Source organism: Pseudoliparis swirei, chromosome 16 (genome assembly GCF_029220125.1).
Source record: "Pseudoliparis swirei isolate HS2019 ecotype Mariana Trench chromosome 16, NWPU_hadal_v1, whole genome shotgun sequence".
In the NCBI taxonomy this organism is placed as follows: domain Eukaryota; kingdom Metazoa; phylum Chordata; class Actinopteri; order Perciformes; family Liparidae; genus Pseudoliparis; species Pseudoliparis swirei.
Window position 1 is genome coordinate 14,448,053 of NC_079403.1, and position 23,760 is coordinate 14,471,812.

The following is a 23,760-nucleotide window of genomic DNA, read 5'->3' on the forward strand; positions in this document are numbered from 1 at the left end:
ATCCATTAAAGCCAGGGGACACCTGCTCACAACAAAGCAACAATGTACCACCTGGAAGAAGTCCTGAGATATTCCACCGTGTTGGTGATCTTCTCTAGTGATAGCTCCTGAGTCTTACATTAAGATACAGTATGTTCTCCCCTCTCTCTATCAGCATCCCCTGACAGTCTAGCTCTCTCTCTCTTTCTTGCTCTCTCTTTGCCTTGTCTTCTTCCCTCTGTGGTTTCCAGACCCAACACTGCTAGCTCTATTGCCAAACTTTGAGTGATCTGCAGACTGAGTTTTAAATGTTTAATGCCACGTTGACAGACCCGGTCCCCAGCCATCCATCTGGGAGGGCCAATGCAGGGTGGTGCAGGGTGAGTGCCTCACCTTTCAAAGGCAGATTACAGATGCACACAGACCCTGATCAAGAGCTCCAAAAGGTGAAGGAATAAATCTCCCCTGACAGGGAGGTTGTGTTGGCCTTTACACCCCGTAGCGCAATGCAGGTGAGGGGGCAAAGTTGGTCTGAGCCAGACCACCTAAGGGAGGGAGAGGGAAGCAACAGGGGAAGGGAGAAGCACCGTGGTGAAGAGAGAAGGAGTGAAAAAAGACAAAGACGAGTGAAAGAGACTAATGGAGGAATGGAGATGAATGGTTACAAAGGGAGCCCAGCAAAAAGATAACCGACAGATGGATGGAAGGAAAATGGGGAGAAGGAAGTGGAAAAAAAGAGACTGAGTCTGATAAGGTCAACGAACCAAGTTCAGAAAAGTTTTAGAAACTCATTACACAGCATGGGGCAAAAAGAAGCCAATAAGCAGAATAAATAGAAATGAGGTTAAGTTAAGGGGGGTAAAGCAACATACTATAACTGGCTGACAAGTTACTGGCAGCCCACTCAAGCAGACTTGGACCCACAAAAAAAAAAGACAGATGGAGAGCGAGACGGGTGAGAGAGAGAGAGGGAGGTAGACAACGACTAGAAAGATTAAGGTAGAGAGTTTAAAACAGTAAAAGATTGAAATGGGAGGGTAACGATACAAAATGGAGAAAATAAATGACCAAAAAAGGAAACATGAAGAATACCGAATAACATGGAAGGGAGTCTGGAGACAGACAGTGGGTGGAAAGCAGTGGAGGGGTGAGAGGATGAAACAAATGACACTGAGAGGGAGAGGCAGGCAGGAACAGTCAGGAACAGCCAGGGGTAAAGTCAAGGAGGACGAAAGTATGGATGGAGAGATAAGAAAAGGGGGAAATAATCTGAGAAACCCAAGAGATGGGATGAAAAGGGATGGAGACAGAAAACGATGTGATAGAGAATAAGTTTTGAACATCTCTACTGACATTTACATTTAGGCCAGACTTGGTAGAGCTGCTACCATGAGCACATCCCTCTGACCACATGACATTTCCTCCCCAAAGGTGCTAGGAGAGAAGAGTGAAAAATAGCAAATGGGGTTTCACCCTGTACCACCACTAAAATATTCAAGAATCAGTCCAGAAACTGAGTTCAAAGGGAATTCCTGTATGATGACACATCCTGTCAAAACTCAGTTGATCACTCACAGAAGAGAGAAGTAGTGAAATAAAAACGTGCCTTTGGAGAAAAGCCCATCTTGACAATTCTTTCAATCTTGTTAAAGTAGAATAAATTAAAATATATGTATGTGGCCATGTTGGGGCATGGGTATTACAAAAATAAAAATTGAATCGCATGTCTTCTGTGATCAGGGGACTTTAAGACTGAATGTAAGTTCAAAAAGACTGCATACTAACAAAGACACTAGTTTCCTCAAAATGTTAATGGAAAAATAATATCAAATCATATTAATCAAATTCTATTCGCCCGCCCGCCTCCAGCCTACTGGCAATGATGGATTTAAGCGTAAAGTAATGATGGGCGCATTTAGCAGAGACAATTTCTATGGCAACCACAAATTACTTCGGCATGAACAACAACAACAACGACAGTGACAAACGCAAGCAGGCTCATTAGAGATGGTTAGATGCACATCTCCAAATGCCGCAAAGCCCTATGGGTAGGGGATGGGTAAAAGGGTATGATGCATTTGCAACACCAAAACCTCATTTATTCCATCCAGACAGAGTGCAATGAGAGAATGAAACACAGGAATGAATGATGGGTGAAGATGCAATGGAGCAATAAGCGAATAAAGGGAGAAAGCATGAGAAAACGACAAGAAAGACTGAGAGCAAAGGAGAGAGAAAGAGAGATGGAGTGATCTGCCTTTTTTCCGAGACAACTCCAATGACAGAGCTATTCTTCATTAGCCAGTCTCTTTACAGTGTGTATGTCAACCCTGGCGGCCAGACAACTGCAGAGGAGTGTGATCATAATTTATCTGTTTAGAATGCCAAGGGGAGAAGGCTACGGCTACGCTGCCGTGCAAAGCTGTTCGCTGAGCTTTCCCACTGCGCTGTGGAGTTCAGTGACATATTACACCCAACGTGGGAACTGAAGTCAAAAATAAACTTCGCAGAGGAGCAAATGGAGATGTAATGTTACCTATAGTAGGCACAAAACTGTGCATCAAATGCTGAGGACATAATTCTATATAATATGCCAGGAATATGGGTATGTGTATGACTCATAAAACAACTCCACCAGTGCAAGAGATAAACTCCTGCAGTTAATACAACTTCCTTCAACTACCTCTAGCTTTCTTTAACCAACAACCAAAAGGAATTCAGAGCACCCATGTAAGAGATCATAAGCTCAAAAGCCAGGATGGGTGCTTAACGTGTTACTAGTACCGTTTCATGATCAAACAGGAGTGCAACCCTCAAATTTGAAGAGCAGAAGCAACGCTTACCATCTTTGAAAAGGAAAATACATTTTATCTAGAGTTCATGTATTAAATCACATTGATAAAATGATTGTGTACTGATGTATTGTATCATTTAACATGTGACTGATCAGGAAAGAGAGATGGACTTCGTATAGTCTGCGTGTTGTAGTGTGGTGTGCAGCAAAGACACTGACTTTATTCAGTGTTATAGAACTGGATCAAAATTTTATTGCGGACCAACAGGCAGGATCATACATTCCCTCAAGTGTGTCCTCTACAGGAAATTCAGTCAGCGCAAAGCCAGTATGGTAGTCGACGTGCAAAAACAGGTTTGACAGGAGATAACAAATGAACAACACTCTCTGCTCCCTAAACAATTATCACAGACGTGCCCTTAAGCAAGGTAACTTACCCCGGTCTACCCCAGTGGACCAGCTCAGTAGTAAGGACTGTCTCTACTGTAGTGCTCCCAGATGTGACTGTGTCCCAATTCAGAGGCTGGATTAATTGAAGGACGTGACCCACAAACTAAAACCTAAAAGCCAGATTGACCTGGTGCCACCTTGCCTAATGAGATGGTGTGTCCTCACTGATATCCAAAGTAACGATGCATTCAAGCACCTCTTCCCTCTCATGAAGTCAAATACTTCAAGAGGAATATAACAAAGTCACCCTTAAATTCGCCAAAAGAAAGTGAGAACTGAGAAAGTGGGACGAAGGAGTGAGTCCCATGGTGTTGGTATGACTTACAATGTTTTATCTAAAAAAAGATGATGGATGACAAAGAGTGCACAATGTGAAAGGCAAATATATCCATAAAACAAACGCCCTGTAAGTGTTAACAAGAACATTTTTGTCCGGCTGCCATTGTTTACAACAAGCAGTGACTTTTGAATTGGTCTAAATCAAGTGGCATATTTTCCGGCTACTGATAACAATCAAAGTATGGCATGGTTCCATGCTATTTCCCAACTCCACAAATTGGGAATTGAGTGGGGCCATAAAAGGATCATGGGATACACTCGACTGCAAAGGATGTACCGGGAGTCTCTTCCAAATCCGAGCTAAAGAGGGCGGCATATCTAACGCCTTGTCAGCTCGTAGTGGCAGATGTGTTCTCAATAAGGCTTTAAAGGATCCGACAAACTTTATAGCGGAGCGTGTCACAGTCAGTAAGCATTCCCTGGATGAAGAGGGTTAAAAAAGTGAGCCAGTGAACTGATAAATAGGTGGGTATTTTCTGAGCTCTTTGCTTCCCGAGCTCTTTAATGACTTTCCATCACAGAGTAATCTTTCCATTTTCTCATTTTCAGATCGATAGGAACTGAGGGAGAATGAAAAGCCCATTTCCTCTCAAATAGTGATAAAGCTGAACCACATGGGGCCGTCTCATGTTTTCTAATCATGTCAGCCAGACAACAGGACCAGATGAAGTGGCTCCAAGTATAACGGACGAGTCAATCTTTGAATTGTAGTACACAGACTAAAGTTAAAATGAAAAAAAGAAAGAAGTCATAGCTGTTTACGGGATAAACATATCATTGTATCATTAGTACAGGCCAATGTTAGAGACAGAGTGGGAGTAAACAGAGGGAGCCACTTCACTGAAGTAGTTACCCACACAAACTGGTAAAAACAACTAATCTTGAATTGGGAAAGCCGTGTACCCTTCAAACACCCACTCAGCATCTGCTGTGTCTGTGGCGGTTTAGTGAACTGGGGGATAGGACGATGGAGCAACTGAAGGACTTAGCAACACCGTTTCTCCACTTCTGTCCAACAGGAACATCTCCCCAGCACTTAGCGTTGCCTGTAAACAAAGAGCCCTGACAGACGTGTTCAATTAATCAATTTATTTCTCACATCACCGAGCAGTTTCCCAGCCTCGCTTATAGCCCTGGGGTGCGAGCTCACTCCAACATTACCACAGCACACGGCTGTATACCACTTTAGACTTGCTGAGACCTGGAGAGCGCCATGCGGCATAGACAGGCAGAGTAATAATAACGAGGAATAAATTAAACTGATTTTAAGTCAGTCCTCCACCTCATGAGCTGAGTTTTGTTTTACTGAATCATCCTGGAAGAGTTGTGTTTGTTGCCTCGTACTGCCAGCTATCCACCACAGCGCTATTGTTCAAGGAATGAGAGTCAGGGGTTATCTGAAAAAAAAATCATAAAACGAGATTACCATTAAAGCTACCTGTGGATATTCCAATTTAATATATGATTAGTATTCAAGATGCACATTAATCCTCTGGCTATTGCAATATTAGCATACAGGATATTGCTAACAAGTTCATCAGCATTCAGGCAAATGCAAGCCCGATCTGGAGTTGAGGCTCAGGTAGCATTAGCATGCAGTAGGTCGTGGGACTGTGGTGTGGAGGGAGGTGGGTGCGGGCTTCCAAGTGATTAGCAGGAAGAGCTCTTACTTCATATGCAGGATCAGCGTTGGGCTCTGCCACAGCGGTAAAGGCTAATGAAACAGAACCCAGGCGAGGGAGAAGAAATAAGTGGCAGAGCCATGATCACACACTCATAATGGGGGTCTTGCAGTCCTTCTCACACTAAATACCAGCAGAAACTCACGAAAAACACGGCTCAGCTTTAGTTTCATGCAGGTACGGGCAGATGGACGCACAGCTTACGTCAATAACGTAAAAAGTAATCACCGAAACTCTCTCTCACACACACACACACACACACACAGGCACATCTCAGGGGGTTGTGGTGTTTTGGCAATAACCAGCCTGTTTACGAGTGCATAATCCAAGGTCTCTGTGATTAAAATAGCTCCAAAGCGCTCCTGACACTCCATTACCCAGCATGCCCTGGGTGGGCAGGATTGTACATATTGATTTCACGCCTCATTAGACTCGCTGTCGAACAACGTCACTGCTCCTCCTGGTTCTACAGGATTCTGCATTGCTCAGAAATGACCAGGTAGAACTCTGGGAGGGGACGGTGGTCACATAACAAATGAACACATTAATATGGCGCCTGGGCTTGTTGGCTGCATCTTGCAGACTTTTGACCCAGTTTTTTTTTATGCGTAGTTGTTTTTGACAAACATATCAGTGTAAGAGGACAATCTTTCAAAACAAACCGTCAGTACATAAAAAGGTTATTCTACGTAATTTACATCCGCTTTTACGAATGAAGTGATCATACCCGAGTACACCGATAACAACAGAGAGGGCTTGGTGTAGCACAGTAAAATAAACAGGATGTTTGCCTCTCATAGTTTTTGGAGTATTCTGGATTTTTCTCGCTCCTAATAAAAACAAAATCAGTGTTTTGCAGCTGCAAGGAGGACGTGTCACTGTGCCTGGCAAACAGCCCTCATGCAAAGCACAGCCCTTTCAGATGTTGACATTAGAAGGTGTCATTTTGAGACAACTAATGGTTTTTGTGGGACATCGGCTATTTACATCACAACACAAATGGTGTGTGCCATGGAAGAAAGATTGACTGCAATTGTTACTCTGGTCATATAGTCAGGAATCAATACTGAGTGCATACATTGACTTCAGGGAGTTGTGCCCAAGTGTTGGAAATCTGTTCTAGGCCTGTGGCCAGAGCAGAAGCAGAGAGCATGTCCTGCAACCAGCCTTGCAGTCGATAAATAACTATTTCCAGAAAGCTGTATATTGTAAGCACACTGTTATTCTTCATCAGCATTGATGGTAAAGTTTTCACTCTGGTAGTTTTTCTCTGATAAATGTTGTTCTTGTTTTTTGGTGAGCTTCCAAGAAGTCTTAACATAGTTTGTAGTGGATCATTTATCCCCACCACAGAGATTGTACAAACAGCATTGTACTGTGATTCCCCTTTCACTGATTGACCTTCAAACGGTAATTGGCAAGTCTGGTTTGGTAGTCGTCTCAGAGTGTTGGTTATTGGATGGCTGCCACTGAACCTCAGATCTCTCTCTCTTCCTTCTCTCGTGCCCTCTCTTCCTCTTTTTCTTCCCTGTTTCTCATTCAATTTAATTTCCAAACAATAACATTCTCCAAATATGTGCATCTTCGACCTGGGCCCTCTGTCCTTTCCCCCTCTCTCTCATCTCACATCTTCTTACCTCTTCGCTTCTTTCTCTGTCAACTCAAACGTATACTTTGCACGATTTTCCCGTTTCATCTCATCGCTCTATCTCTCTCTCGCTGCTCCCCCTTTCTTTGGCCCAAAGCATGGCAGCTGCAGTAGCATGTAGCCTGCCAGCTGCCAGTTGTGATGATGGTGACAGTACAGTGGGGGTGCTGGCTGGGTGATGTTGACTAAATGGAACATTGCAGCACCACTGGCAGACACAAACACAAGCACATGCACACGTGCACACACACACACACACACACACAGGGCTCTCAAGTGTCACGCATTGAGCGTGAGACTCACGCATTTCGGTCTTAAGTCACGCATTCCCGCCACACATCGTATTTCTCACGCTGAAAATAACTCTCGGCTATTTAATGTTTTAATGTGCCGCAAACATGAGCTGGCCGCGCTGCCCTCACCGTGGAGGAATCAAGCGCTCCCCTGGAGTTCTGCTGTGAGGAGCCACTTATCAGCCAATCAAAAAAATGAAATGGGCTACACAATAGCCAATCAGAAAAAAAACCGTATCTGCTGTATCTGGGTAAGATTTAATCCAGCAACCAATGAAAATAAAGCATCCTGGATGGAATTGCGCGCGACTGACTGATATCTGAAAATTTCGTTCTGCGGGGGCGGGGGGGGGGGGGGTGCTGATGGAAATGTCACTCTTGCCTGTCTTCAAAACTTGAGAGCCCTGCACACAACTACACACACAACAACAGTGCCAAAGAGCACAACAGCCTTCGGGCCAACTACTTATTCTTCCCCAGCCACAGCCAGGGTGAGGCAGCTGAACACCACCCTTTTCTGCCCCAGTCTCCCACAGATGCTCTCTCAGTGATCAAATGGCAGGTGGATACTACTACTGTGACAAAACCTCCCACTCAAGCCTGCATGAAGAAAAAAAAGACACCGTAGCAGCTTTTAGCTTCATCTAAAAACTAAGAGTCGTCATCAGGAATATGATTATTATATACATTAACATTTTGAAGTGAAATAGGTGTTCTGAATGCTGCAGAAACACACTATACGACTAATACAGCACTACTCTCTACTGTGAATAACCAGGAGTAGACCACTGCATCCCTGCAGTAAGACCAGTTTGTCTTAACAGTGTAATCCAATATCACTGTGTGTGTGTGTGTGCGTGTGTGTGTGTGTGTGTGTGTGTGTGTGTGTGTGTGTGTGTGTGTGTGTGTGTGTGTGTGTGTGTAAAAAGCATCCATGTCTCTCATTCTTTCCTGCTGAGTGTGTTTACTGGCAGAGCTAGACGATTTCCTCCATAGCAAACAGACAACCATCAACCAAGATTACAGTGTCCTCATCCACCTAACTTACACAAACACACACAGACACACACACACACACACACACACATCGTTTTCTACACACATAGTCCAGAGTGTATACCGGCTGGCGAAATGATCTGTTCCTACATTGGCACAGTGAAAGAGACACATTTTGAAGGACACCAAGGACACACAAAGAGTGAAAGAGGCAGGGAACCCAATTTTCAGCCTGAAAACCAGCAGCAGAGGGGCTGGCAGATACAGATAGGTCAAAAGCACAACAAGCTTTAAACCAGCACATCCACTCTATGAATGTGCTGTCAAAGTTCTAACTGTAAGGTGGTATGACAGTGTCATTTCAGAGCCAGAGCAGAACGAGAACACTTCATGCTGTTACGGCAGCGAGAAACCCTAGGATTTCCAGTTTCTTTCCCAAACATTGAAAGAACAGCTGGGCGATGAATCCGTTTAATCAATAAGTTTGAATTCATGGTTTGAGACGACGTATAAAATTGAATGAGGGAAAATATCAGCATGGCAGCGTGAGAGTGAGGAGGTTGTTCCAAAAAAAACAGCTCCTCAACGACCTTGAAAGAACACACCGTCTGCTTTAAAGTTTTATCAAAAGTCTGGGGCAACCAAAAGTAGCGGCATGACTAACATATTCCAGCATCTCAAAGCCACACCGCCGAATCGGAGGAGAGTGTAGCACTGTGACAGCGCCAGTTCTGCTAAGGTTCGCTTACGAACAGTTATCGGTATGAGAAGAATGCGCTGTAAATTTAAAATAACATGTTTTTAATTTTAGTTTTTTTCTTCATAATCCAACTTTCTTCCAGCATCTATTGTAAATTCAAACAATGAGGGTTGGTGAAACATCATAATTTCTTTGTTTTGAGAAAAGCTAGGTGTCTTTAAGGGAGAAATCAAATCAAATCATATAATTGATGTGATTTTTTTTGTCCATATAACCCAGCCCTAACTGAAGGTTTACATAGTCTTCCATGTCATAGATTTCTGCTTCCACAAACTTCAGAAAACCTTTCGAATCCTGTCTGATAATTTCTTAACTGCCGTGAACTGGTATATACTTCTTTCCGCCGTGTTTGTGACAATTTCAGGAGACACAAGGTTAATCGTTAGCTGCTTTGTTTGATAGCTGTGGGCGTGTGGGAGGATTTGTTTCTTCCACATCACTCTGACCCTGAAACAGAGTGATTTGTCACATCTGAAAAACACAGCAATCAACCGCAGCAATAGTATGGATGAAAGAAAGAGAAAAGGAGAGGCTGTGTGAAAAGGTGAGGCAGCCAAGTCTCTCAACTACACAAATGTACTTTCAGAGCAAGTTGCAAACAACACACAAACACCGGCACAAAAGCAACTCCTGTGTGTTGAAAATATGTACAGTCAATAACCAAAAGAGTGGTTAAGCTTTGTGAGAGCAAATTAATAAGAGGAACGTTTTCAGCTCATTCTAAAGGCCAATGAAATTCATTCAAACTCCTGCAAAGAAAAGGAGTCTGGAGAATAACGGGCCGGCTAGAGGATAGAATACATTACCCTCTTGGCTCTAAAAAAAGACCGTGATCCTTTGGAAATTAAAAAGCCTCCATCTGATGTGAACCCGCAATAACGCTAGTGGCTTATGGATACATTCAGCTCACGTGCAACACACTCAAAGCGGGAGCAACACAATGTAGTTAAACAACGTGCAGAAAAGTGCTACGTGTTTGTGTAAATGTGGAACAGGAAGTTTATGTCAAAGATAACATTGACAAGGAGAGCGATGGCTACAGAAACATTGTCAATGGACATATGATGAAGACATGAATAAACACATTTTACAGTGGTGTTTTTGTGTGGTTATTTGTGAAGAAACTCAGTTTTACAGTCGATTAAATCAGCTCATTGATGAGTCAACAAAATCGTATGAGTTAGTCAACTAAGAATGAATTTCATCGTTTAGAAAAAGAAAGAAAACACATTGTAGGGAAACATGCTAAAAGGTAGGTGAACAACTAACAGCCAGAGCCCTTTTCAGCAAGAATAACTAAAAGAACAAAATAATTACATCATCAATGTGAAAGACTAATCTCATTTCACTTTATTAAGTAGACAGCATCCAGACATTAAAAAAGTGTTCTTCTTCCAAAAGATTTCTTTCTGTGACTGCTCTATAACTCATCATGTTTACCGACGTTCTCCGGCTCTAAAGATTGCATAATTGTTTACCAACCCATCACACCAAATGGCCATAATCTATGAATAATAGAACGTAATATGAAAATAATAAATTGGCCAGATGATGAAATGTGGAGATGAAGAAAGCATTACCTCTTTTAAACCAGAGTATTTTTCTCAGGAAAGATTAGTTGGCCGCTGGGAGAAAATATAACAGCTTTCATTAAACCAGTTATAGATGAAATCATTATATCACAGTATCAGTGAGGAAAGAAGCAAAACATGAACTACCTGCAGATCATAATTTAGCAACAAACAAGGTTAAACTGCCAGGGCTTATTCCAGATACAGAGCAGGACATTAGCTTCGATGAAACGAAAATATGCAGAAAAACTGATAGATTGTAGAGCAAATCAGCACCGGTTAAATTGGTCGCTGTGGAGCTCTCCTGAGGCAAGACATGATGCAACACACTGCAAAGCATCTGGAGAAACTCAAATGGCTCCGATTGTACAACAGACGCTGTTAAATATGAAAAATATCATAAGGTATAAAGCCAGTTGACATTTATCTGAGATTAAGGAAATGTTGCATGAAGCATATTTATTTAATTTGACCCCTTTGTGGATTACTGGTGTCTCACAGCGTGCAGTATTTTATAAATATCATAGTACAGCATAATAAAGTAAAACATTTTTTAAATATGGGTAATACATTTCTCACCTTTAGTTTTTGAAGGTATATTTCTGAAAACACAATATAACTTGTGTGTAAATAAAAATAACAGAATTCAACAAGACAAGCTGGGGCATATGCAAACGCTTTATACAGTAATCTTTACGAGAACTAGGATCTAGTTTCATTCATTATTCGTTATACAGTAAGTCAACCTGTACTAGTAATTCATGTTAATCGTCTTCCCGATCGTTATTGTGATCCTGATGCCGTCATATAGTTGCAATCGTATGACAATTCCCATCTTGTTTCTCTAACGTGTTGGCCTGTGAAGCCCTTTGAGATGACATACTGTGAATTTGGGCTCTGGCGAACTCAAAAATCGTCAACGTCTTTCAGAAATGGAGAGAATCTGTTTCTAATGGTTTCACCTTCTGCTTCCTATGAGCTCACGCTGACGACTAAGCTTTAAGAGAGATGGAGAGAAGATTATGCTATGGTCGTCGTGAGTGAAGGGCTAAGCTATTAGCAACATGTTCTCTTCATCTTTGAAATGCTTAATTTTTTTTTGCCATTTTTGACTCTTTTTGATTCGTCCGTCTTCCTTTTTTGGGGATTGCTTTGCAGTGTAAGCGGTTGTTGTCTGTAGTAGAATAGCAACTTCCCCTGCAGCATATTCCACCATTTAGTCAGGCTTTGACCAAACGGACATGTGGATTTGTATTTGTAGAACAGCCAATAGCTGCTCATTCTCTCTGAAATGACCTGTAATTGGCACCTGTAGCGGCTTTGATTAACTAAAGCATTGTATGTATTACTATTAGTTATTTGTTCATGAATACGCTGTCATTCGCAACTGTGTAGCTGTCCCTTTGATCGAATAGATGAATTTCAAGGGCAATTTCCTTTTTTTCAGCCGTACTTTCTCTGTCTCTATCTCCAGTCTTATAATTTCTTTCTCCACTACTACACCTTAGAGGTCCACATAACTTGCCCTTTAAGGAATTACAGTACAGCCACGGTCCATGGTGCAGTTGGCATGTTTACCAGAGCTGTTCGCGGTAGGTATTTTGACTGGTGTCGAGAGAACTTGCATTTGACACGGTCAGCTTGCCTTTCATCTGTTTAGCTGTTTAAGTGTCACAATCTCTTTGCCTGTTGAAAGTTGGTGATTTGTATATAAATAAACACATCCAGGATAGAGTCTGTCTTGGCTGCATGAAGAAAATCTCTCAACTTTGTCTTCACTTCATTGACTGTCCAGCTTCCTAATCCTATTATTATCTGCCAGCCATCTTGTTTTTTTACCCATTTCTTTTATAGCTAGCACAAGGCGCTCTCTCTCTCTCTCTCTCTCTCTCGGGGTTGTCATCAGCGACGGCATCCAATAAAAAGTGCCCACGCAAACATACACAGCAGAACGAATCCGTTTCGGTTGACATTGGACGGCAATTTGAGGAAAAGCATAACGAGTTGGGGTTTGCAGTCAGCACCTCAGGTTCTGGAGAGTCCCCGCGGGCCACATCCTCCCCGCTGCAGCTGCAGCCTCAAGCGGCCTCTTTCCGAGTCAGCCAAAACGCTGAATAAAATTGTCGCCCATTGCATCCTCTGCACTTTTGGGATGCCATTTTTCACTATTGGAAACATACCAAAAGTGACAAGAACAAATGCATTCTCCTTTCCACACTATATACCTGACTTGGATAGTAGGAGATACGGTACCTTTAAGATTAAACAGCTCAGTCTTGCTCTGTGTTAATGTTATGTCTTGTTCTGTTGTAGTTCAGATTAACTGTTTCATAAAAAGCTTGTCCTGTATAACCTAGACCAAGTAAGTAAGGTGCTTACTGCCGTCACTCATAAGTAGGTTTTATACCTCGTGCAGTGCAGTTATGAATGTTGGTGTAAAATGGATAATATTCTGTTTTATTCTCTTTCACTGGTATCTATGTTGTTGAGTGTATTTTTTTTGTCTTTGAGAGAGATGAAATGTCTAATTTTACTGTCAGTCCTGTATGAACAATTAGATTTACAGTAGCCGACTCATGAGTGAAGCTTCAGTGCAGTCAAATATCTGCAAGTGTATTTTGTGAAGCACAACAACAATAATTTAATTAAGTTATAGGTAGGTATCGGTGGTGTTGCGTCCTTGTGTTTTCATTAATGCAGTGTGTTTCTTTACTTCTTTGGCTGAATAAAGTCAAATCACTAACTAAAATGTCCCTCTATAAACCTAGGAGTGCTTCTTCTCCGTACTCGGACTTACCTCTGCATAAATTAATTGTTAAACCGATTCTCTTTCTAATTGTGTCGCATTTACCCAATGTCATCAGCATTAAAATAATTGAATAAACCCCAGGGCTAACTGGGCTGGGAGTAAATAATTCCTTTAACATAAACATATCACATGTCACGTTCTACTTAACTACCAGAAACACAGACACACGCACACACACACACACACACACACACACATGCACAAGCAGACAGATGGCATCTATTAAATGGCACCCAAGCCATGTGTGCATCCTCGATGGTACATCATCATGGAGAGAGGTGTGTGGTGATGTGCCGCAATGGGAGAGGGCCTGCTGGGTTACTGGAGTAATATGCAGACACACACACACACACACACACAAACACACACACACACACATACATGCATGCACCTGGACAGAGGATGTGAGAGCTATATTTAGAGTTAACCTTTTATCACAGTTACATCATGCATCTATTACACACTGTGTGGAAATCAATGAAAATTATGTTCTATATTTAAAATATGCTAGAAGAACATATCAAAACTATGACATAATGCCACACTTCATACCATCAATTATGATATGCAGACATAAATGTGTGCACAGTGTGGAAATGTATTATTCATGAAATATCATGGTGTTGTGCAAATAAATCTGCTAAACCAAGCGTATCAATCTACATGCAAACTACCGTATCTACGAGCAACACTTTGGGACCGCAAACAAAAGAGCGACAATGCAGGTGGATGGACTCGAGGGAGGCTGTTAAAATCCGGAAATTCTAGCAACTGGGGTAAAAAAAATATTTTCCTGTTGATAGCAATTATGAATGTATCAATACTGTTTTGAAGTATATTTAAAGGTTTATGGAATCTGAAGCAAATGCTTGTTGGTCACTAATAATTATAGAGGATTTTTTAGAAACAAAATCAATGCAACAATTGATGCAATAAACACATTTTGGTTTGTCTGGTGCAGAGACATTATGAAGCGAGGACTGGACACAGTCAAAATATTATATGTGGAGAAGTAATAGTTTGCTTTCCCCTCTGATCTTTAAAATTAAATTGATCATCAGTTTCAAATGATTGTGTCTTAACATTATTGTAGTTACTGCAGAGCCATTTTTCATTTGTAACTATTTAGTATGAGCCATTGTCTTTTACTGCTCGCCAATAATCAGCTCCAACGGAGCACCCGGCGGCTGAATACCTGGCTCAAGGATCCGTCAGCAAGAATGTCTTGTGAATTTCCTCACTGCAAGCTATGAAGTAACAGATTTAGCCTTGTTTCCTGATGATACCAAATGAGCCCCATATCCAGTTGCTTCCACAACATCTCCAAAGAGAAAGACAAGCGAGAGTGGACCAGGTTTCTTCTGGCTCAAAATGAGACAGGGGTGGTAGCAACCGGATGATACGCACACAAGTGCATGTGTACCGTCCTGTACGGCCAGTGTGCTCAATTGTGGCCACATTATAATAGCGATAGTCAGTGGTTGCATCTTTTTCAAATAAACCCTGAATATTAAATGACCATCGACAAGTTTATGCAGTGGTCCAAGTAATATGAGTTCCAAAAATGTAATGAATTATATCACATGACCAGGTTTGAGACTAAGAGCATAACCGCACTGATATAAATATCAAATACCAATTTAATTCCACTGGCAAAATATTATTGACAAAAACATAGATTTCCAACTGATTTCCAAAGACGTTCCCACGCTGGGTCGCATGTTCATTTTGGAAGAGTAATGTCCCTCAGTCACTTAGTCAGTGACAGACTTCCATGTCTACAGGGATGGCTTCCTCTTTGCTCCGGTCCAGCCAAAGAACAGACGGTTCTTTTTTCCCTCCATTGCAGTGTTGGCGCCACTTTTCCCAGAGCTTAGTGCTGACTGCGATACAGCGCCACCGCAACGGTGTGATGACGCAGCAGCCGTTACAAATGACAGAAATCCCTCAAGTGCCACGCGTGTGAGAAACTAGTGTCTTCCATGAAGATACCCGTCACAGTTTGTCGAGTGCTTGAGGCATGATGCAACATGACTGGTAAAAACCCTGTGGACTGTTTTGTGCTTTTCTTTAAAGTATGTAAACATTGTCTGCTTATTTTTTCAACTTGCTACCTATCAATGTTGCATTAGTATGGTGGTTATCAGTAAAGCTGCATGGATCTAAATAAATCTGGTTTGGTTCAATGATTCAGGAATGTTAGAGAACTGATGCATTTTCGGGGCTTTATTCCGAAAATTACCTTCCAGCAGTGGCTGCAGTGTTCCTCCCTCAAGGCTTACTTTGGCTTATTGTAACAAAAAAACCAATGTTGTAGAAAAGCTAGATGCAAATGTATTTGTGTTGCCTTTTGATGACTGAACAAGGAACTTATTTTGAATGCTCAGATATTTTTTTCTCACGGTAGTATTTCTTGGAGCCGTCGCACTGCAGACGGAAATAAGGCTTTAACAATGGCTAAATGTCTGTGGTCGATTCCCTTTTGGGTAACTTACGTACACATGCTCTCCCAGCAATAAGATGGAGCTGCTGGTTAAAATCTGGTCCTAAGAATGGATCTGACTCAACCTTTCTGGGTTCAGAGATTCAGTAATGGGAGAGCATTTAGAGGTTCTCATGTAGAGAATAAACTAAAGCCATTTACAAGGGGGAAGAAAAAAGTAAATTGCCATCAGCAATTGTTCTTCGGTCAGTAAGGGTGAATGGAATATGTTGAGGAATTTGATTAAGGAGAACTTCAATGTTAATGTAGATAGGCAAAATGATAAATCTATTGCGTATTGAACTCGCTGATGAGCTAAATACAAATGAAACTGAATTCCATTAACCAAACGAATGAGTCCAAGGCTAAACACAAATCCCTAATTGAATTAATGAGAAACTTCCAATGGAAAACATTTCATACATTATTGTCCTGCACCAACTCTCTCCTTACGCACACCAACAACCCATCCATCCTGACGTTCATACCCCATGGCCCCTTCACCTATCTCTACGCCCTGCTTTCCTTCCCTCTTGCCCAACTTGAAGACAGACAGCATCACAACTGCCTGACCTCTTCCCGCTACAGCTACCTGCCAACATTCCCTGTCGAGTAATTACCTTTATTTTAATGACTTTTTCAATTATGTCTACTTGGCTACAGCTCTCGCCTTCTAATCTCGATCATTTCCATCCATTACACTATTGTATTCCCTTAGCAGTAATCAATCTTTTGTTTCTTTTAAATACTTTAAGCAGTCGAGTGCCTTTTTCCCAGAATAACAGTGACAACCTCTTCAAAGCAAGCTGTTCAAGGACTATGAGGAGTGTGAAGAGGAAAGAGCCAGAGGGGCAACCAAAAGCCCAAATGTGCCTTTCTTATCAAAGTTAAACACATTCCAGGTTCGGCGAAAGTACAACACACATGTACATTGGGGAGTTCCTACCTGCTCTTTGACAGAGGCGAGGATGGAGGAGGTCGTCTCTGCCTCAGATCGGGCTCCATTGGAGGCTGGCGTCACAGGGGCAACCATGGCACCCTTCTCCTGCTCCGCAGGCTGCTCGGGCACCGGCATTGCTAATGGGAACAAACCAACACAGAGAAGAACCATGATTCAGCTGTAGTTTTAAGAAAAAAGAAAACAAAAATGGGCAAGTAAAAATGGGTAACATCTGTATCAATCCAGTTGTTCACTTTGTTTAAATAACATAGAGCGTCTTCAGCTTCTGTTACAATTTCAAATGTTTGAGGAATCATCCTGCACTTATGGGCATTGCCAAAAAAGAATGCAATCAAATATGGGTGACTAGATAAGCAAAGCGGTCATACACAATCTGCACGCACTTCACCAGTTGTGGATTGCAGAAGCAAACAGAACAATTTGGAGAGACTGGAAGACAGATTATTGGATATAAGGTAACAGTTGTTTTATATACACCCAAAACAAAATGTTAACTGGACGCTGATTTAGCATATCATACATGACAGAGCATCAATGAGAGTTCATGTGGCTTGCAATGCAGTGCAGACCACAAAGGTAATATATTGTTTCGCTCTTGTGAGATCTTATCCAGCTCAACAACATCGTGCAAAAGATACATTTTCTTGAACTTCTTTTTCCGTCGTTGGTTGTGATGAAGCGCTCACTTATAAGATCACATTCACAGCAGGCATAAGATGCTGCTTGTCATATATTTGTGAAGGTGTGATGAATCTGTTGACAGGAAGAGTGCAACTGATGCTGCTGATAGGTGAAGCTCACGAGAACCAGTTAGTTTGAAACCCAGTATGGGCATAACAATGGCTTTCGCAGCTTTCTGTGGAACCTCCTGAATCAGCATGTAGCGTTGCCATATTTTAGAAATACATGTTTTGTTGAAGTGTGGGGTTTTTTATAGGGCTAAAAGTAATTCGTATTTGATTGAAATATTGATATTTTTTCTCCGATTGCCTGCTGCAGCTACAAACATCTCTGAAACTGCTGATTCTGCAGATCTCAAACAAACGCTACACAAATCAGCAATGCAGTGACTGTTCATTCAATGCTTAGGTTATAAGTTAAACAAAAATAAGTCAATTAACACTTCTGACAAATATGTTTTTCTTCATGCAAAAATGTCTGAATAGGCCTATTCGGGAAATCAACTTTTTATTGATCTCTCATGCCACCTTTTGGTATTTCTATTCAATGCTTTACTTGTGTTCCACAGTAATGTAACATTTGGAGTGAAATATCTTTATTTGGACGTTTGTCAGAGCAAATATAAATTGTCAATGTTTGAGATTAAATCAGCATACATATATGCGTGCCTTCCCTGAAGCTTAAAGTCTTAATGTCACCATATTGCCACCCCATGAATATGTGTCTAGATCTGCCACTGCGTCGACACAACTATGGATACAATGGGGTCTGGACTGAATACCAAAGTCTGAATTTTAAATAAATACAGCAATTAGTCTGCAACACACACCGTATCACACTTCTCACCTGTGTCCCCTGCAAGTATGTCACTTCTCAAATAGGGGTCCTGGTAGACTCATTAAAATGTGATGCCCCACTTAGCACGATTTACATTTCTTTTTTTCAGGATAGAGGAAAGTGATGCGTGTCTCTGACTCGTTAATTTCAATGAAGTGAGACTCCCTTGAGATTAAAATCAAACAAAAGCATAACATTTGGTTCTTCAACCTCCAGTCACCACCTTGCCAACTGTAACCCAATAATATCTGTCCTGCATGAATGGATATGTCTTTTCTCTTTGGCTCATTTGACAACTCCCCTGAAATGTAAAACGTGCTTCTTTATCATTAATTGAAATACGTTTAAATAATCAATAAAAGCCTCTGTGCCTCTTTCCTGTCTGATCTAAGAGCACAGGGAGGGAGAGAGAGATATGAAGTCAGAGATATCAGGAAATTGGCCTGCGAGTTTTAGAGGGAACAGACCGTGGGGACGGGATGTTGTCAATACAGCAGCCCAGGCTTCAGTGGAACACTAAATAATGAACTCATTGAGAGGGGGATTTGATAATGGAGTCTCTTACTTTGCCATTTGCCACGAGTCTCCGCAATTCACTTTGATTTGTTGATGGGGAGATACAAAGTTGCTCTGCTTTGGTTACGCCCACTCAGTCTGAAAGCACACATTGGTGCATGTCCATGTCTGTAGTGCAAATTCAGTCGTATATTTCATTGGTGTTTTACAATTTTAAGCAGGCTTTTTTAGAGAAAATATTAACAGTCAAGCCATTTCGAGCCATTAAGACAGACGTTGAGGGAATGTGAGCCATTAGCGTCAGGCAAGTCAGCTGACAAAATCAGTGAGAGATCCAGACAGCCTGCAAATCAAACATCCAGTCAGTCTATCAGCCAGTCAGCTAGCAAATAGACAGACAGCAGGCCAGACAGGGTGGTGTCGGTAAATAAAAGATGCTAGCGAGATGGCCCGCAGATGGTTATTTTCACTCTCATTGACAAACACCACGACCGTGTCTGGCATCTCCCCTCCTGAGTGGAGCTGAGTTACTTGAATTTGGCTCCTGACCAACCAGAACCCCAGCAAAGACCATATCACACCAGCTGGATGACTGCCAGTCTCCTGAATGAGCCAAATACACAAGTCAGAGGGAAGAGGAAAGACTCACCTCACACTCATTGTGGAACACCTCCGGCAATGCAGTGAATGAACCGATGCTCCATCAATAATTTAATCTCTAGCTCCTTGGCAAGAGTTTTGTGCTGTGGTGTTTCGGTTTTGGTTCAACAAACCATCCTAATATACGTCTGTAGCTCTTTAACCTACTGTGTTTGGAAAAAGGGATGACAGATCTTTCTCAAGGCGGGAAAATCACAGGTGTGACTAATAACATTAATAATGGCTTCGATCTATTTTGCTGTGTCAATAAGCAATGCCGGTATGCCAGTCCGCACAATACCGGAGACCCTGCATTGGCGCAGCTAAATGAAATGCAGTTGTTATTCGTTACTCCTGTTTTGTCACAATGTATGCACCCACTGGTTGTTTTGTCTGTTTAATCCTGTTACATGGATCATTCCTTATTGCTTTTCAAAGGGACTGTTTTGCATTAACTGACACTGAGGAGCCAGACAGCCCATCCCAAGGCTTCCTGACACTTTATTCAAAATATTCAGTAAACTGACATCATCATTTTAATAAGGGAATTATTATAGCCAAAGACTGAATCACTAAAATCATAAGACAAAAAGAAGGGAAAAAAAGTTTTTTTGCATCTGCATACAACAATACGCACCACTGTGAACCATTTATTTTCCGAGGAAAGCCAGGGATTCATATTTATAGAAGGCGCAAACCCTTTGTGATTAGTGTCCAGACAGGTGCTGTGTTCATAAAATAACAAAATTGGTTCCCTGTATATTGGCTGCTTCAGAGTTAATCCCAGTGCCAAGTGTCAACACGTTCGCCATCAAATGTCACAATGTTCCACCTCCCCAGTGTTCTTCCTGGGTTATTGTTGGCCGGCACCGTCAAGCTGCTATTGAATAGATGCGGTACGTCCTGCAGGGTACAATATAACAGGAGGCTCAGCTCAGAAGGGGGCTTTTGTAGCTCTGGGGAAACACTTAATTGCAGCGCATTCGGCTGATTTGAGTGGTGCGCAGTTTGCCGTTGAACTGAGTACGAATGACGCCTGACATTTCATTTGTCTCAGACCTCGATAAGACATGAAAATCTCGGACAAAGTCTCCAGATTTTGACAGCATGGTAGAGGACCCAGCATTTGGCAGAGTTCCTTTAAGAACAAAGCTTATTTCTACAGTCAATTATATTTTACTTTAAGCATAATATGCTTCAATATATACATATTATGTCTCCTTTTCAGGCTTAAAAACAACTAAACCCTGAAGGGCAATGTATATTCAAACATGTTGTACTTATTGTATTATAATAACTATTGTGTTGCTCTGCACGTTGGCTTCTCTGCAGTTTTTGTATCCATTATCTGCCTACTGCATCAATGCTTCACTTCATTTATATTTATATAATTAGCATTCTACACATTTTCCATTTGCAAACAGCTTTAGTTAAATCATTTTACTATTATCTTGGTAGTTGCACTGTGGAATATATGCTGTGGTGGATAAACTGTCCAGCCGGTTTTGGGGCCAATCTGGGCATATTTTAATGGATTTTTTTTTGTGTGGCTCTTTTTGGCTCATGTAGCACATTATGAATAAGGTGAACCTAATGTAGAAGGCTACAGCTGTTATTTCACTTTGTTACATTTATATTTAATCAAAATTAATGTTGGGTATCGGATCAGACAAGCTATCGGCAGGACATCAATTTGACATTGGGCCAAAAAAACGAGATCCTATCTTGAGGTTAAACATGTCAAATGGTGCAACTGAGATTGAAAAAGATATGCTTGTAAATTACTTTTGGCATTCCGTTTAAAGGCGTAAATGACAGAACTCTCATCAGCTAGTTTCCAGGTTGTATGTAGGGTTGCTGATTTATATCGAAATGTGTGGGCAATTGGTCTACTTTATACTTATAGTCTACTCACAATTTTACAGCAGCCATTTTGACATGTCATTGCAGGCTAAATATAGGTGTGCATTCTAGCGCACTGGAACGGCTTAGACACCCGAAATAGAATGAGACCATAATTATTAATTACACCTGTGTTTACTATCCAATGATTGTCAAAATGGCTGCTGTGAAAAGGAGCTATTGAAAAAAGGACTTCTGCTCCACACACAGAAGAAAACACATGCATGTTGGTACAAACACAGAGGTGACTCACACCTTGACTCATAGGATTTGGCAGGAGGTGCACCTCTGACCCATGCTCACACCATGACCTGACAGGCCTCAACACCTGCCCCCTTCCGGCTGAACACACCTGACATGAACATGTGCGTGCTCACCCAAAAACACACTCGGCCCATACATACTCCTTCCTCTGAGTTCAGTGAGGTGTCCTTTCCCTCTACCCTGTGATCCGTCAGCTGTCTGACTTCAAGCCTTATTGGCTCGGCGGCGCCGCCCTGCTTTCCCTTCTAAACTTAAGCTATCCTTTCTTTCTTTTTTTTCTCTTCTCGCTTTCACTTTTTTAGATGCAATTGTCTGGCCGGCAGATAAGTCTCACATGGTTGTAATAAGCAATGCTAACGGATTAATCATTAATGCGGAGCTATTATTTTAGGGAAACCAGAGATGAATGTGTCTTTTTTGTATGTGTCTCTTAAATAAAAGTGGTGACTAGTTCAAAATGGGGATGTGACATATGGTTGAAACCTCCTGCAGAAGAAATAATTTGTGCAAAAGTTTATTACAACATTAAATTGATACATTTCATCATAATGTTTCACTTTGTGTGTGTGTGTGTGTGTGTGTGTGTGTGTGTGTGTGTGTGTGTGTGTGTGTGTGTGTGTGTGTGTGTGTGTCAGTGTAGTTATTCATCAAATGTGCAGTGGTGACATTAATAATCAATTATTGTTTTTACAATAATATATTTTCTCTTTTTATTTGCAGTGGTGGCAATTCATGACCCCTAGTGGACTATGCACACACCGTAATCAAACTGTCAAACCTGTATTGAGAGATTGCAACAAGTAGGATTAAGAAAGAAGGGAAATCAGGACAAATTTAAAATTTAAAAAGAATTGCATTGGGTAATCTGCTCAGAAAGACATCGCAGAAAATGAACAATCTTTTAAAGAATTGCTTCAAAATAACAGGAATAATAAAGACAATGTATGAGGGATGTTCTCCCTCTCAATCGACTGCTTCACTCTCTAGGGAAGTTAACTAAAACTAGTTCCAGATATGACACAATCACATCCAAACATCTCATACAATGTTCACACTCAAAGGTCAAATACAGTGTTGAAATATAGCTGCATGTTGCAGTGAAGTGGCCCAATGAAGACTGACGGATAGTGCTGTCTTGTTCAAACCAGCGCACATTTTTGCTGAGCTGCTTTAGAGCTGGAGCTATCCAATCAATCCGCAGAAGGACTCCATCTCGTGAAAAGACTCTTGACCTGAAATAAAGGCCAAAACGACAATCAAGGAAGCAACTTTTACGATCACATGGTCTCTAGCTGTGGCCATTTGAGAATAGCTCACCGAATAGACCAACTTATTATATTCAGTTGAGAATGCAGAGTGGATGAGCCATGGATTCCCAAATGTATGCTCTTTAAATATTGAATATTTGAATGCATTGTATAATTAAAGTTGGCTCCTGATGAAAAACAAGAGCCTGTACTTCATTGATAAAACAGACAGGATACAGTACAGGTACTGTATCCTGTCTGTTTTATCAATGAAATACCTACACAGGACAGTCTACAATTAAATTGACAACAGCTTAAGTAAAACCGTTTAAAAGCATCACACTACCATCAGTCTTACACTGGACTTCAAAGAATAATGCTTCCACTGGGTGCACTTAAAACTATTGCATATCATGGTCTGATAGTGATCACCTGTGTTTATTACTCTTTTAACTTTCATGGTAACAAACTACTTCGTCTATACTTCATGTAGACATTCTATATATTCATACTGCAGACATTTCATTTATATATACAGTATATCTGTATGTATATATATATATATAATACATGTCTGCAGTATGAATAACCCACCTTGAGCCACAAAAGAAAAGTTTAAAAGATTAATAATAATAATATTTAGAATGTGTATAAATTTAAAAAATTGTCAATTAATTGTGTTTTGGAGGTAAAGAATATACCCAGTAATATTTGTAAAGTAGGATATCTGCGCAAAATAGGCCTATATGTATATGCACTTCCTCGCCCATTACTGATTAAATATATAAATAAGTGATATACAATTTAGCCAATCAGCGTCCTAAAATAGATTCATATCGCCCAAAAGCTGCGCATCCTCGTCAGGCGCTTTTTTTTAAAGACATGAAAACAAACGCAAATGCTTCTCTTC

At 41.2% G+C, this 23,760-nt stretch overlaps 1 protein-coding gene across 2 annotated transcripts in view; it reads right to left on the reverse strand.

The window, feature by feature from the left end:
• ctnnd2a (catenin (cadherin-associated protein), delta 2a) overlaps positions 1-23,760 on the reverse strand; it is a 243,303-nt gene that overhangs the window by 189,685 nt on the left and 29,858 nt on the right. For both annotated transcript variants that reach the window (XM_056433619.1, XM_056433618.1), the window contains exon 2: positions 16,750-16,880. In XM_056433619.1, coding sequence (XP_056289594.1) covers positions 16,750-16,878 — 129 coding nt within the window. In that variant the 5' untranslated portion in view covers positions 16,879-16,880. The remainder of the gene's footprint in view (positions 1-16,749; positions 16,881-23,760) is intronic.